Source organism: Bubalus bubalis, chromosome 4, assembly GCF_019923935.1.
Source record: "Bubalus bubalis isolate 160015118507 breed Murrah chromosome 4, NDDB_SH_1, whole genome shotgun sequence".
Lineage (NCBI taxonomy): Eukaryota > Metazoa > Chordata > Mammalia > Artiodactyla > Bovidae > Bubalus > Bubalus bubalis.
In genome coordinates, this window is record NC_059160.1 from 3,115,147 (window position 1) to 3,128,747 (window position 13,601).

Here is a 13,601-nt window from a genome sequence, read left to right on the forward strand (position 1 = left end):
CCCGGCCCCGCAACATAGATGCCCAGCCCTCCTGCCTCCCACCCCCAACACAGACAACCTCCCCTCCCTGCCTCCTGCCCTGGGGGTGGTCCTCACCGGCTGTCCCTGCCTCCGGCCCTGGGGGTCATCCTCACCTGCCCTCCCCACCTCCTGCCCTGGCAGTGGTCATCACCTGCCCTCTGCACCTCCTCCCTGGGGGTGGTCCTCACGGCCCCCACCGCCTCCTCACCTGGCCTTCAGCACTTCCTGGACCTTCTGCTCTAGCTCCATCCTCCGCTGCCGCTCACGGTCCAGCTCCTGCCGCAGCATCTCCGCGTTCGTTTCCTCTCGCAGCTTCCGGAGCTCCTCCTCTGTGAGGGAGAGCAGCCAGGTGAGCGCCACGTGGCCTGTTCCGCCCCCACACAGAAGTGCCAAGGGAGCACTCAGACACGGACAGCGGCTGCTGCCCCGCTCCGTCCCGGGGGTCACCCCACGCCTGCACGAGTGTATCAACCGGGGCTCCTCTTACGGTCCAGGCGAGCTCTCGGTCAACGCACGCTGAGGGTCTCTTTACTTAAATAAACCAATTCAAGACAGACGCACAGAACCCTCTCCAGGGGCAGGACCCCCCGAGGAAGGGATGCTGGTGGCGCCTGGTCACCCACAGACACACGTGCAGTGCGAGCCGTGCTGGGAGGCCTTGGCCACTGAGCAAAGCCCCTGTGAGGGGCAGAGAGCCTGCCGCTGGCCGCTGACCACCTGAGGCCCGACAGCAGGCAGATGAGACAGATGGCAACAGAACGAGCCGGCGCTCGAGAAAACCTGCACCAAGAAGGTGCGCCTGCATCAGGGCACAGACGGACGGACGGACGCACAGAGGGCCAGGGGTCCCGGGGGGCAGCATGGGGGAAGCCGAGGCAGCGTGGCCTCGGGGTGAGTGAGCACAGCCCCACTACGGGGTGGGACCAACGTCACCACGGAGCGAGCTCGGGAGGAGGCAGGGGGTCAGAGGAAGGAGGGGGCCCACAGGCCCGGGAGCAGGGGCAGCGCGATCAGCTGAGGACGCGAAGACACAGGGCCCCCCAGGCCCTCGCAGGAGCGCTGCTGGGACGCAGGGATCCAGGGCCCCCGCAGGAGCACTGTCCAGGATACAGGGACCCCCGGGCCCCTGCAGGAGTGCCGCCGGGACGCAGGGACCCCCAGGCCCCTGCAGGAGCGCCACCAGGATGCAGGGACCCCTGGGCCCCTGTAGGAGCGCCGCCGGGACGCAGGGACCCCCGGGCCCCCGCAGGAGCGCTGCCGGGACACAGGGCCCCTGGGGCCTCCATAGGAGCGCCGCCGGGACACAGGGACCCCTGGACCCCTGCAGGAGCGCTGCCGGGACACAGGGCCCCTGGGGCCTCCATAGGAGCGCTGCCGGGACGCAGGGACCCCTGGACCCCTGCAGGAGCGCTGCCGGGACACAGGGCCCCCGGGGCCCCCGCAGGAGCGCTGTCCTGCCCACCCACTCCCTGACTTTGGCCGTGACACTCACTGCAGACTTCTGGCCTCTGAACTGTAAGAGAATCAATACGCCGCCTGAAGCCCCCGTTTGTCAAAACCCGTCATGGTGGCGACAGGGAGTGCACACGCCCTCAGTGGACCTCGCTCGGCACCTGCAAAAGCTGGACACCCCGCGACGACACCCAGATCCAGATCCCCTGCCGCTGCCTGGCCCTCTACCCCGCCATACCCCTGGGGTGGGGGAACACGAGCTAGAGCTCCAGCAGATGTGCCTCCCTTTCTGGAGACGGCAGGGTGGAGACGGGTGTGTCCTCATGGGCTCGGGCGGCTCTAACAAAAAACCACAGAGTGGGCAGCCTAGACAGCGGACACTTGCTTCTCGCAGCCCTGGAGGCTGAACATCAGGGTCTGGGGCTGGCAGACTCGACTCCTGGGGAGGACCTCCCTTCTGGCCTGCAGACAGATGCCCTCCTGACAGGGCACTCAGTGAGCTCTGGCGCCTCTTCCTCTGCCAGTAGGGCACTAACTCCGTCCCGAGGCCCCACCCTTGTGATCTCAGCTAACCGGAGCCGCCTCCCAAGGGCCCACCTCCCCCCTCCACCTGGGGCTGAGGGCTTCCACGTACAAACACTAGAGGTGCAAACACTCGGTCCAGGACAAGGAATGAACTGGGGCTCGCGGCCAGGACGGTGTGCTGAAAGCCGGCCGCCAGGTGCAGCCTTCCCGGGGTGTGCGCCCACACAAGTGAGGCCCTGACTCCCAACAGCCCTGCAGGGTGTACCTCGGCAGCAGAGGGGGCCACAAGGCCCCCTGACCCTGCAGGTGCTGCCTCCTCCATGCCCTGTGAGCTCCGGCCGCCAGCCAGGAAGCAGGGGAACCCGGGCTCTGGCCTCCAACCCCCACCGGCCGTGTCCACAGGACCTTTTCAACAGCTGCCAAGAAAACGCAGGAGCAGCCCCTGGGCGAGTAACAGGAACTCCGACAACTGTGATGGAAGAACACGCCCTGGGCCGGGAGGGGGGCAGACGGCCGAGCCTACAGCACGTCAGCCCAGGCTCAGGGCCACGGGAACGCTGGGGGCACCAGGGCTGGTAAACGGTCAGCACTGGGCTCCAGGGCCCGGCTGAGGGTCATCTCAGCACCGCCTCTGCCCTCAAGTCAGCCCTGTGTGTGGGGAGCGGCGGCTGCGGTCTGGATGCTGGGTCACAGGCCACCCCAACCATGGGGCTGAGCAGCTGCAAGGGAAACTCCACAGGAAAAGCCACCTGTGGACGCGTTCCAAAAGGCATTCCTGAGACCTCGGAGTATGACTGACTAGTTCCCCAGAGTCAGGGGTGAGGACTGGAGCCCAGGGGCAGCCAGGACAGCCCTGAGGTCTCAGCAGCGCCGGGGCGGCAGGGCGACCTCTGCTGCCCTCGCTCCTGGTCTAATGAGACCCGGAACCTTCTTTCTGGACAGGACGGGGCTCCTTTCCTGTCCTGGCCGCCTCATCGGACACGGGGACACAAGACCCTGAAATTCAGGGCATGGTCGACATGACAGCCCTGGGCCCCCCACCTGGACGGACTGGTAGCGCAGCTGTGTCTGCACGGCAGCCCCCGCCCCAGTCCAGCCCGAGCCACGGGGAGACCCTGCCCCTTCAGGGGCGCCCACAGTGGGCAGGAAGCCGAGGCGCCGGCCCACCTCCCACTGTGGGAGCTCATGACTCGCTAGATTTTGCCACTAGCCAGGGAAAAACGTTCAGCTTTGCTGAGGGCTGGGACCCATTTGCTGGGAAAAGAGAGTCCAGGGGGCCTCCCTGCCTCTCCTGCTGGGACTGCCCTGCTCTGGGCATACAGGGCTCAGCAGTCTTCAGTGCCCCGCGGGCCCCTCCCACCAAGACCCCTCGAGAAGACCCTCCAGACGAGGGGCCGGGAGGACTCCACGCCCACCACCCAGGGAGCTGGCCTGCCCGCTCCCGCTGCCCCCGGTTTCCCCAGAGGCCTCTTCAGGCCCGCTGGGAAGCAGGATGGCCCTCACACCACACACCAAGCTCCCCAAGGACCATAGCCTCATGGATGGGCATACCAGGCTGGCGAGAACCGGGCAGAGAGGACACCAGCGGTGTGGGCGGCCGTTGTGGGAACTCACGAACAGTGCCAGGAGTGAGCGGCCAGCCGCCACCCGGGGGGACCACCTGCATCCTGCACACCAAGCATGGGGGCCCCACCCCACCCCCAGGCCTCAGCCACCCCTGCCTCCTACTGGGGACGCTGGGGACCCCGGCTATGAGGACTTAAGGGTGCTCAGATTCCCACCCGTGATGGACGTGCCCACAGGGCGCCCGCTGGGAGGTGGCGGGGGGGACTCAGGTGACTGGGGGTCCAAAGCCCTAGCCTCCACAGGGACCCCCACTCTGCCCCACACCAAGCCTGGTTGTGCCAAGAGGCCACTGCCTCATGTATAAGCCCATCAGCAAACACTCACTATGCACCTGTCACACACCTGGAGCCTCTGTCAAAGTGGGGATGCTGCCGTGACGCAGCACCCGCACCCTGCCCGGAGTGGGCATCCGCTGGTGCCCCAGGCACATGTGAACTGGCTCCAGTCCAGTCCAGTCGCTCAGTCGTGTCCAACTCTTTGCAACCCAATGGACTGCAAAGCGCCAGGCCTCCCTGTCCACCACCAACTCCCAGAGTTTACTCAAACTCATGTCCATCGAGTCAGTGATGCCATCCAGCCATCTCATCCTCTGTCGTCCCCTTTTCCTCCTGCCTTCAACCCCTCCCAGCATCAGGATCTTTTCCAATGAGTCAGCTCAACTCATCAGGTGGCCAAAATATTGCAGTTTCAGCTTCAGCATCAGTCCTTCCGATGAGCACCCAGGACTGATCTCCTTTAGAATGGACAGGTTTGATCTCCTTGCAGTCCAAGGGATTCTCAAGAGTCTTCTACAACACCACAGTTCAAAAGCATCAAATCTTTGGTGCTCAGCTTTCTTTATGGTTCAAGTCTCACGTCCACACATGACCACTGGAAAAACCATAGCCTTGACTAGATGGACCTTTGTCAGCAGAGTGATGTCCCTGCTTTTTAACATGCTGTCTAGATTGGTCAGTTTTTCTCCCAAGGAATAAGCGTCTTTTAATTTCATGGCGGCACTCACCGTCTGCAGTGATTTTGGAATAAAAATAAAGTCTGCCACTGTTTCCATTGTTTCCCCATCTATTTGCCAGGAAGTGATGGGACCAGATGCCATGATCTTAGTTTTCTGAATGTTAAGCTTTAAGCCACCTTTTCCACTTTCCTCTTTCACCTTCATCAAGAGGCTCTTTACTTCCTCTTCACTTTCTGTCATAAGGGTGGTGTCATCTGCATATCTGAGGTTATTGATATTTCTCCCAGCAGGCTTGATTCCAGCTTGTGCTTCATCCAGCCCAGCGCTTCTCATGATATACTCTGTATATAAGTTAAATAAGCAGGGGGACAATATACAGTCTTGATGTACTCCTTTCCCAATTTGGAACCAGCCCATTGTTCCGTGTCCAGTTCTAACTGTTGCTTCTTGATCTCAAGAGGCAGGTCAGGTGGTCTGGTATTCCCATCTCTAAGAATTTTCCACAGTTTGTTGTGATCCACACAGTCAAAGACTTCAGTGTAGTCAGTGACACAGAAGTAGATGTTTTTCTGGAATTCTCTTGCTTTTCCTGTGATCCAGCGGATGTTGGCAATTTGATCTCTGGTTCCTCTCCCTTTTCTAGATCCAGCTTGAACCCCAGGGCCCCCAGAAACAACTCCCGGTGGGCCTCCTGCCCGACGCACACAGGCCTCTTCCGGGAGGACTGGCCCCACTGGCGGTGGGAGAGCCACAGCCCTGGCGCCACATGGAGACAGCCTGCCCTCCTGAGCGCCTAGAGCTCTGCTCAGCCTCCCACGGGACCCACCTCTGAGGCACCCCCTGCCCCGGCCAAGGTGTGAGTACCTGGTCCCACAGGTTCTCAGTGCAGGCTCACCGGGAGAAGGGCGGGTGAAGCTTCCCGGGAACCCCTCAGAGACCTGCCCGCCTCCCCAGTTCCTGGCCTCCAGCTCCTTGCAGGGATGAGTGTGTCCCCAGGGGGAGCAGCCTCAGGTTTGGCTCAGGGTGGGGCTCCCACAGCCCTGCCAACCATCTTTCAAGGGCAGGCCAGGGAGCTCCATTGGGGAAACGGGTGGGGCTCCACGCCATCGCAGCCTTGCTCCTGCGGGACACGGGCGGGGTACTGGCTGCTTTCCCATCTGCTCCTCTGGCCCCCAGTACCCACAGGCACCCCAGTCGCCTCCATGGACCTCCGTAGTCAAGGTCCGGATACCTCCTCTGCCCGGGGCGCCTTCAGCAGGAAACCACGTTTTCCTCAACGCGCCTGACCTCCCATCCCCTGCCCCTCGGCTTCGAGAGATCAAGAGCAGCTAGGGCCCAGCACGCGGGACCATCAGCCAGGGCACCCGGGCCGACGTGAGCACATGTGGTCACTCAGCTCCCGTCCCGAGCCCTGGGGGTGCTCTGCGTGTGGCTGCAAGTGTGCAGACACGCTCACGTCCCCAGTCCTGGAGGCTGGGAGCTTCGGGCTGTGACCTCTCACCCTGGGCTCCTGACAGAGGCCCCTCGGCCCTCTCTGCCTTCCCACAGCACCACCCCCTCAAGCTGACCCCCATTCCCCGGGGCGTGCCCTGCAGAGCCGGAACCGACGGCTCCTCCCTTCTAGAAGCCCTGCCCACCTCTCTCCTCAAAGCCACCACCCGCCTCAAGCCAGTGCGGAGACAATGGCCCTGCAGACAGGGACCTTTGGACACAGCCTGGCGAACCTACTCATCCCCGCTGACAGCAAAGCCAGGAGAAGCCTTCCCGCCTTTTCTGGGAGCCTCCTCTCCTGGGGGCACAAAGACGAATGAATAAGCCCCATCGACATCCTGATCATTCCTCTCCCTCAAGTCCTTCCTCCGAGCACAGGCCTTCCGCAAGGCTGCGTGACTTCTAAGCCTGGAATGATGATTAGACCCCATGACGGTGGACACTGCGGGCCTGCTGCCTCCCGCAACATATTTAGGTCAACTGCAGTGCAGAACCCTGCTGGCCCCTTGCACAGGACAAAGGCAACACAGAAATTTCCTCCTCCTGCTCTCAGACGGAGAAGAAATGGGCGGCCGCTCCTCACCAGGCAGGAAGTGCTGGGCTGGTCACTCAGGAGGTGGACTCCCCGCTCCTGGCCTCCCAACAGGCCCATGTCCTCGGGGGCTGCTGGCCTCTGTCCTGGGTCTCTCCTTGGGTCCCCGGGACACCCTCCAACCCCAGGCCCAGCTCGTGGCTTGTTCCGAGGCAGTCTGGCCTTCTGCCCACAGGCCCCGGACACTCCTGGCTGCAGCAATGGGCTCCCCACGCGTTCCGGCTCCATCAATCAGGGGGCCGCGAGGATCTCCTGTAGGTGGGGGGTGGGGGTTCGACGCCACGTACAGGGCCAGCAGGAGGAGCCCCTCAAAGAGCCCCACGCTGACTTCCTACTGCTGCTGAAAGGAGTCACCACCGACGTCATGGCAGAGTGTATCCTGACAGCTCTGTGGTCAGAGTCTGAAACGACACTCAAGGGGCTCGAGGTGAGGTGAGGGCAGGGCTGGCCTCTCTGGAGGCTCCGGGGGAGGATCCACGTCCCAGCCTCTTCCGGCTTCCAGAGGCACCCACATTCCTTGGCTTGTGACCCCCGCCATCGGGGACACCACCCCGACCTCTGACTCCATCATCACGTCTCCTCCTCTTTGTCTGACCCCCCGCCTCCCTCTCCTGAGGACACTCGTGACGCCCGAGTCCACCTGGATACTCCAGGCCCATATCCCCATCACAGAGTCTTCACTCAATCACGTCTGCAACGTCCCTTCTGTCACAAAAGGTGACACAGTCCCAGGGTCTGGTGATGAGGACGTGGGCACTGGGATTCTGCCCACCAGACGCCACACAGACACAACTCTCTCGGGCCAAGGAGGCCAAGCAGGGCCTGGGAGAAAAAGGACGATCCCTCTCTTTCCATCTGGCCCAGAGAGGGTCTTCCCACTCCCAGGAATCTGGCGATTTTAGAAGGTTCGGGGCTTCTGAGTCAAGTTCCAGGTGGGATCCTGGCTCCCCTGGCCTCCAGCAGACGTCCTTCCCGACCCCCGGCCGGCCCTGGCCACCTGCCAGGTCAGCAGACGGCACCAGGCCTTGGAGAGGTGAGCAGAGGCCAAAAAGCAAAGAAGTGCCCTCCTCTGGCAGGTCATGGCCTCTGGGGGTGCAGGGGCCCCTGCCAGCCCCCTCCTCCCACCTCTGGGTGTGTGTCCCCGTCACCCAGAAACAGGATTTGCCAAACACCCCACTGATGGTGCTTCCGAGCTTGGCCAAACTGCCACAGTGAGAAGCACCCACACAGAGGGCATCCCGGAATCAGCCTGCCGTGAGCCCGGGACTCGCACAAGCATGTCCCGTTGGAGGCCCACCCGCGGGCGGCTCTCATGAGCCTCTCGGCACCTCTGCAACCACGCAGGTGTGCCAGGACAGGGACCTTCACACCTGCCGGCAACTCAGTCACAGGTGTGTGGGGGGTCCCCTGGAGTAGGAGCCATGGGCAGGCAGGTGGGAAGGCCGCCGCACCAGCCGTCACGGGACTTGCCCAGGTCACGGGGCATGGCTCCCAGCCTGATGCTGTTCTCTTCTCCAAGCCCTGGTGCCGTCTGCTGACCTGGCAGGTGGCCAGGGCCGGCCGGGGGACAGGAAGGACGTCTGCTGGAGGCCAGGGGAGCCAGGATCCCGCCTGGGACATGACTCAGAAACCCCGAACCTTCTAAGATCGCAGGGCACGCCCGGGGCAGAGGTTGGCACTGTAATTTCCTCACTGCGCCCCCACCCAGCAGGACAGGTGAGCAGAGCCGGCTTCCAGGTGCAAGGCTCTGAAGGGGAACCAGGACCGGCTCCCAGGGGCACACAGCCTGCCCCCGCCCACCTCCCACGAGAACAGAGAGAATGTAACAGGGAGGAGGTAGGGGGGAGCAGTGTGAGCCCAGAGGGACCCTCAGACGCACAGGTGCCGTGTTGACTTCCGAAAGCGTGGTTTCTGCCGCCAAAATGCCTCCTTGGTGCAGCCCAGGGGCCACACAAACCAGACTCCACTCCGACAGGAGCCTTCGGGGCCCCCACCAGGGCACCCAACAAACCAGCGCTTTCAAAGGGACGAGGCAGACGTGGCTCCCCGAACACAGGACCACAGCTCCCATGGCCGGGCGTTTCCTGCTGCACCCGCCCACCAGGACCCGGGCAGCCTGCCCACGTGGTCCAGCCTCCCCGCCTCTCCGAGATGCGCAGGGACAGCACCCCCATGGCCCATCTCCAGGGAGACGGCAGGCCGGGGGGGGCACCTGCGTTCATGCCCACCCACGCCCAGCCCACTCCCCGGCCCCTGGTGAAGACATGGAGAGAAAGGAACACGGCTCCAAGGCTATTTTTAAACCCGTAAAAGTAGAACTCTCAAGTGAGAGTCCTCTTGGCACACAATTCAACAGGCCCAGCCACCGCCAAAAATAAAAAATCAAGTGATAATCCTTAAAAAAAACTGCTTCCCACCAGCCAGGTGTGCAAACGCAGGGACTACCCGCTGCGCTGTTTCTGGGCTGTGGTCAGGTGGCAGGCTGCCCGCCTGGAAGCCTACCCAGGGGTCCCAGGCTCTACTCTTCACATCCCTCCTCAGTGCTCCTCGAGTTCTCCCAGCCTCTGGCCTCCCAGCCTAGCCCCCTGCTCCCCCAGCCCGGCCAGCTTGCTCCCTCAGCCCGGCCCACCCACTCCCCCAGCCTGAAGGTGGCAGAGCCATGCCTTCCCAAAGCACCAGGTATGGGGTCATGAGCCGGGAACATGCTTATGACAATCCCCCTGTGGCTTCCTGCACCCTCTCCCCTCGGGGAAGCCAGCTCATCACAGGCAAGGCCCTGCTTTCGCGGTGAACTTCCGTCTGCATCTTCCCCAGCGTTCACTGGCTGCTGGACGCAGAGGCACCATCCAGGAAGCGCTGGCATCACGCCGACGGCCAGCAGGCGGCGGGGCTCTAAGCTCTGACACGCCCACAAGACAGGCCGCACACCACTACCTTTCAGACACGTTTTAGGAAACCGACCGGGGGCCTGGGGTGAAGGAGCAGAGCGTGAACATGTTTCTCGTGTAAAATAAGCTGGAACAGGCTCCCAGGCCGCGCTTCCACTCTCAACAGCCGATTTTCAGGAGCCAGGGGCCGCCTCTCTGCAAGAGGTGGCAAACTGACCTGACGGCCCAGGTCCAGGCTCCGGGACTCTGAGCGCGGACAGCACAGACCCAGGGGACGTGTGCGCCCAGCCCCCACCCTGCTCCTCCTGCCAGCCGAGCGAGCCCTCAGGGCCTGGGCGGGGGAGGTGCCCGGCTAGGCACAGGGCCAGCTCGCCTCTGTCCAGCAGGGAGGCAGGAGCGGACATTCGCAGGAGTAAGCAAGAAATAGGCTCTCAGTTCAGAGCCAGCCCCGTGGGTCAGACACAGGCCCTTCAGGGCCCGTTTCGTCTCCTCCCAGGCCCCTGTGACACGCTCGGGCAGTTTCATGTTGTCTTCGTCCGCTGGTTATCTGATCTGTTTCCTCCCTTCCTGGCTGTCTGGGTCACCCATCTGCTGTCTTCCCGAAAGCGCAGAAACCACTCGATAAATGCATCACCACCAAGCTGAACTGTCCGACCCGGCCTCTGGCACGGACAGTTGATCCTCTCAGCTCAACATCGCAGAATAAACAGGAGCAGGGTCGGGCCTTTTTGGTTTGTTGCTCGTTTAGAGCCAGAACCCCAGAGAGACACCTGCAGGGTGGGTCCAGAGGTATCCACCCAACGCCACACCTGACCCCGACCCCGGCCGGCTGTGGGCGGCTGCCCCGCCAGACGCCTCCACCGGCAGACACCGGGCAGGCCCGAGGCCTGCTGCTTCCAATGGTGAGAAAGGGCTTCGTCGGCCTGAATCACCCAGACTGGCGCCCAGAAACTTCCTTCCTTCCAGCCTCGGCATCCAGAGGGGGGCTCTGCAGGCCGCGGGAGGCGGATGGCCACCCTCCTGCCTGCCTCCCCAGGGCTTCTCCTGGAAGCCCTCCCACGGCGTCAGAGCCGGCCACATGGACCCACTGCTTGTCGGGGCAGGAAGGGGAGCTCCCGGGAGCATCACGGCTCAGGGGCAAAGGGCCCCCCACTGCTGGAGCCTCCCTCCCCAGGAACGACCACAGTGGTGTGCCGAGGGCTGAGCCGCACACCCCTGGTACCAGCCTGCAGCCCATCGAGGTAGGAGCCCACAGGCCTCACGTCCACCCAGGAAGAAGGAACAGTTCGGCAATATGGAACCCACACCCAGCTCAGGGCTGGCAACCCTGAGGTCCCAGAAGCAGCTCCCTCCAAGCTCCAAAATCCGTGCAGGTCACTCTGGGAGGCGCCTGCCCATGCCGCTGACGATGGAGGAGCACCTCCCTTCCCAGAGCCCGTACCCAACAGGCGATCGATAAATGCATGCTCCTGCTCAGAAACCGCGCAGCAGCCTGCGTGTGTCCGTGCCCAAACAGCAGTAACAACTGAAATGCATTTCGGCCGAAAGGAAAATGGATGGTGGCTTTTCATTTATTTATGTGCTTCTTTAACAAATTTAGCCTCCTGCTCCTGGTCCTGAGCCAGGACCCGCTGCAATCTCCCATTCTTCATCCCTTCGCCATCTCCTCCCAGGAACACTTGTACTCTTCAATATTTAATAACTGAAGAAAGCCGCTGTAAGCCTGGGCTATTTCCTCCTCTCTGAGAATAACAGTCTGCTTTTGGAAAGAAAGTACTACAGATAATTGAATGGAACTTTAACACAGACCACTCAGGCGCTTTACAGATGGCGGGGGGCCAGGCTCTGGATGGTGGAACGTCCACAGCCACCCGCCCGCTCGGGGCTGAGTCAGAAGCCAGAAGCCTGGGGCCACCTCCGAGCAAAGCTCCCTGCCACCACCACCACCCCCTGCAGACCCGGGCGGGGTGGCCCGCCCAGCACACAGATGCAGGCTCAGAGGTCACCAAAACACCTCTGTGGGTCCACAGGGCGCCGACATCCTTCCTTCCACACTGTGCTCCCCTGGGTACCAGGACAAAGAGACAGGAGGCAGGGACAGGCTCTGTGCAGACTCCAACTCTGACCAGGTTTCCCTGCAACACCTCCCTCCGAGCACAGAGCTCCGATCGGAGCCTCAGATTAGATGCTCAGGGTAGAGGAAGTCGCGCAGCCCACACACTCCAGGCTTCCTGCTAAGAACCACCTGTAACCACGGAACAGGCTGGAGGGGTGCAGTTACCACCTGTAGCCACGTAACAAGGAGCAGGGAGCAGGCGGGCTGCCCACACCACAGCCACAGGGCCAACCCATGTGTAACACGGAAGAGCTCTGAGAACCATTCGGAGAGGCCTCCACGACGTAACTCAGTGTGGACAAAGCATGCCAACGTGGATCTAAAGGGCTGGCTTGCTGTTGTTTAGTCGCCAAGTCACGTCCAGCTCTTTGTGACCCCGTGGACTGCAGCCTGTCACCCTCCTCTGTCCATGGGATTCTCCGGGCAAGAACACTGGAGTGGGTTGCCATTTCCTTCTGCAGGGCATCTTCCTGACCCAGGGATCGAACCTGTGTCTGCTGCTTGGCAGGCAGACTGTTTACCACCAAGCCACCTGGGAAGCCCATCTGAGGGGCACAGATACGGACATATTTGCTTCTACAGAAACCGATGGAAAGATGAGCTGCGCAGTTACAAGACGACTGGTTATCTTCACGGGAAGAGGGACTGAGGGCCCCTGGGAGAGACGGCTGACGTCTCTGACTATTCCCTGACTCTAGAAACGTGGAAAGAGTTCAGACCCCCACAACACTGGATCTAATTCTAGAATGAACTCGGCAGTGTGCATGGTGGGACAAAATGGCACCCCAGCCCCCAGGTCAGATGTGCTGAGGACACTCTGACCTCAGCCTCATCCTGAGGAAACACCAGACAAACCCAGCCCATGGTGGGGCCATCTGAGCACCAGGGAGGCGGGAGCACGGCGACTAAGACTCGTGGCCATGTTTATAAGTCCCCGATCTCATGAGGACACCAACTGCTGCCAAGTCGCTTCAGTCGTGTCTGACTCTGTGTGACCCCATGGACTGCAGCCTACCAGGCTTCTCCGTCCATGGGATTCTCCAGGCAAGAACACTGGAGTGGGTTGCCATTTCCTTCTCCAATGCATGAAAGTGGAAAGTGAAAGTGAAGTCACTCAGTCGTGTCTGACTCTTAGCAACCCCATGGACTGCAGCCTACCAGGCTCCTCCATCCATGGGATTTTCCGGGCAACAGTACTAGAGTGGGGTGCCATTGCCTTCTCCCCGAGGACACCAAACCCCCTGCAAAAGCCCAAGATGCTCTAAGCAGAGAATCAACTCGTTGCTTTGAAAGCTGGAATGTGAAGGGGAAAATTCAGCACGCCTCCTGCCTTTCTATACAAACTACGTTTCTGGGCAACCAAGGAGTTAAGTTTTCAGAAATACATCGGTTAACAAATGGAGAAGGAAATGTTGGAAGTCGAAAACTACCATCTACAACCTCTAATGAGAAGATGGACGGAAGCCATCATGACAACCAGGTCATGATACACAAGAGAAACGGCCTCAAGGAAGCACACACACCCACCACAGCCCGCCCACCCCCACCGAGGAGGGGGCCTTCCGCAAGATCACCCCCACCCACCTCCACCGAGGAGGGGGCCTTCCACACTCCCTACCTCCACCACCACCGAAGAGGGGGCCTTCTGCAACATCACCCCACCCCCACCAAGGAAGGGGCCTTCCGCACCCCCTACCCCCACCAACCACCGAGGAGAGGGCCTTCCCCAAGATCACCCCCACCCCTACTGAGGAGGGGGCCTTCCACACCCCCTACCCCCACCAACCACCGAGGAGGGGGCCTTCCGCACCTCCTACCCCCACCCCCACCGAGGAGAGGGCCTTCCCCAAGATCACCCCCACCCCTACCGAGGAGGGGGCCTTCCCCAAGATCACCCCCACCCACCCCCACCGAGGAGGGGGCCTTCCGCAAGAT

The 13,601-nt window shown here is 61.9% G+C and overlaps 1 protein-coding gene across 5 annotated transcripts in view; it reads right to left on the reverse strand.

The window, feature by feature from the left end:
* Nucleotides 1–13,601, reverse strand: part of GRAMD4 (GRAM domain containing 4) — a 66,921-nt gene that overhangs the window by 17,763 nt on the left and 35,557 nt on the right. For all 5 annotated transcript variants that reach the window (XM_045165220.1, XM_045165221.1, XM_045165219.1 and 2 more), the window contains one exon: nucleotides 230–350. In XM_045165220.1, the coding sequence (XP_045021155.1) occupies nucleotides 230–350 (121 nt within the window). The remainder of the gene's footprint in view (nucleotides 1–229; nucleotides 351–13,601) is intronic.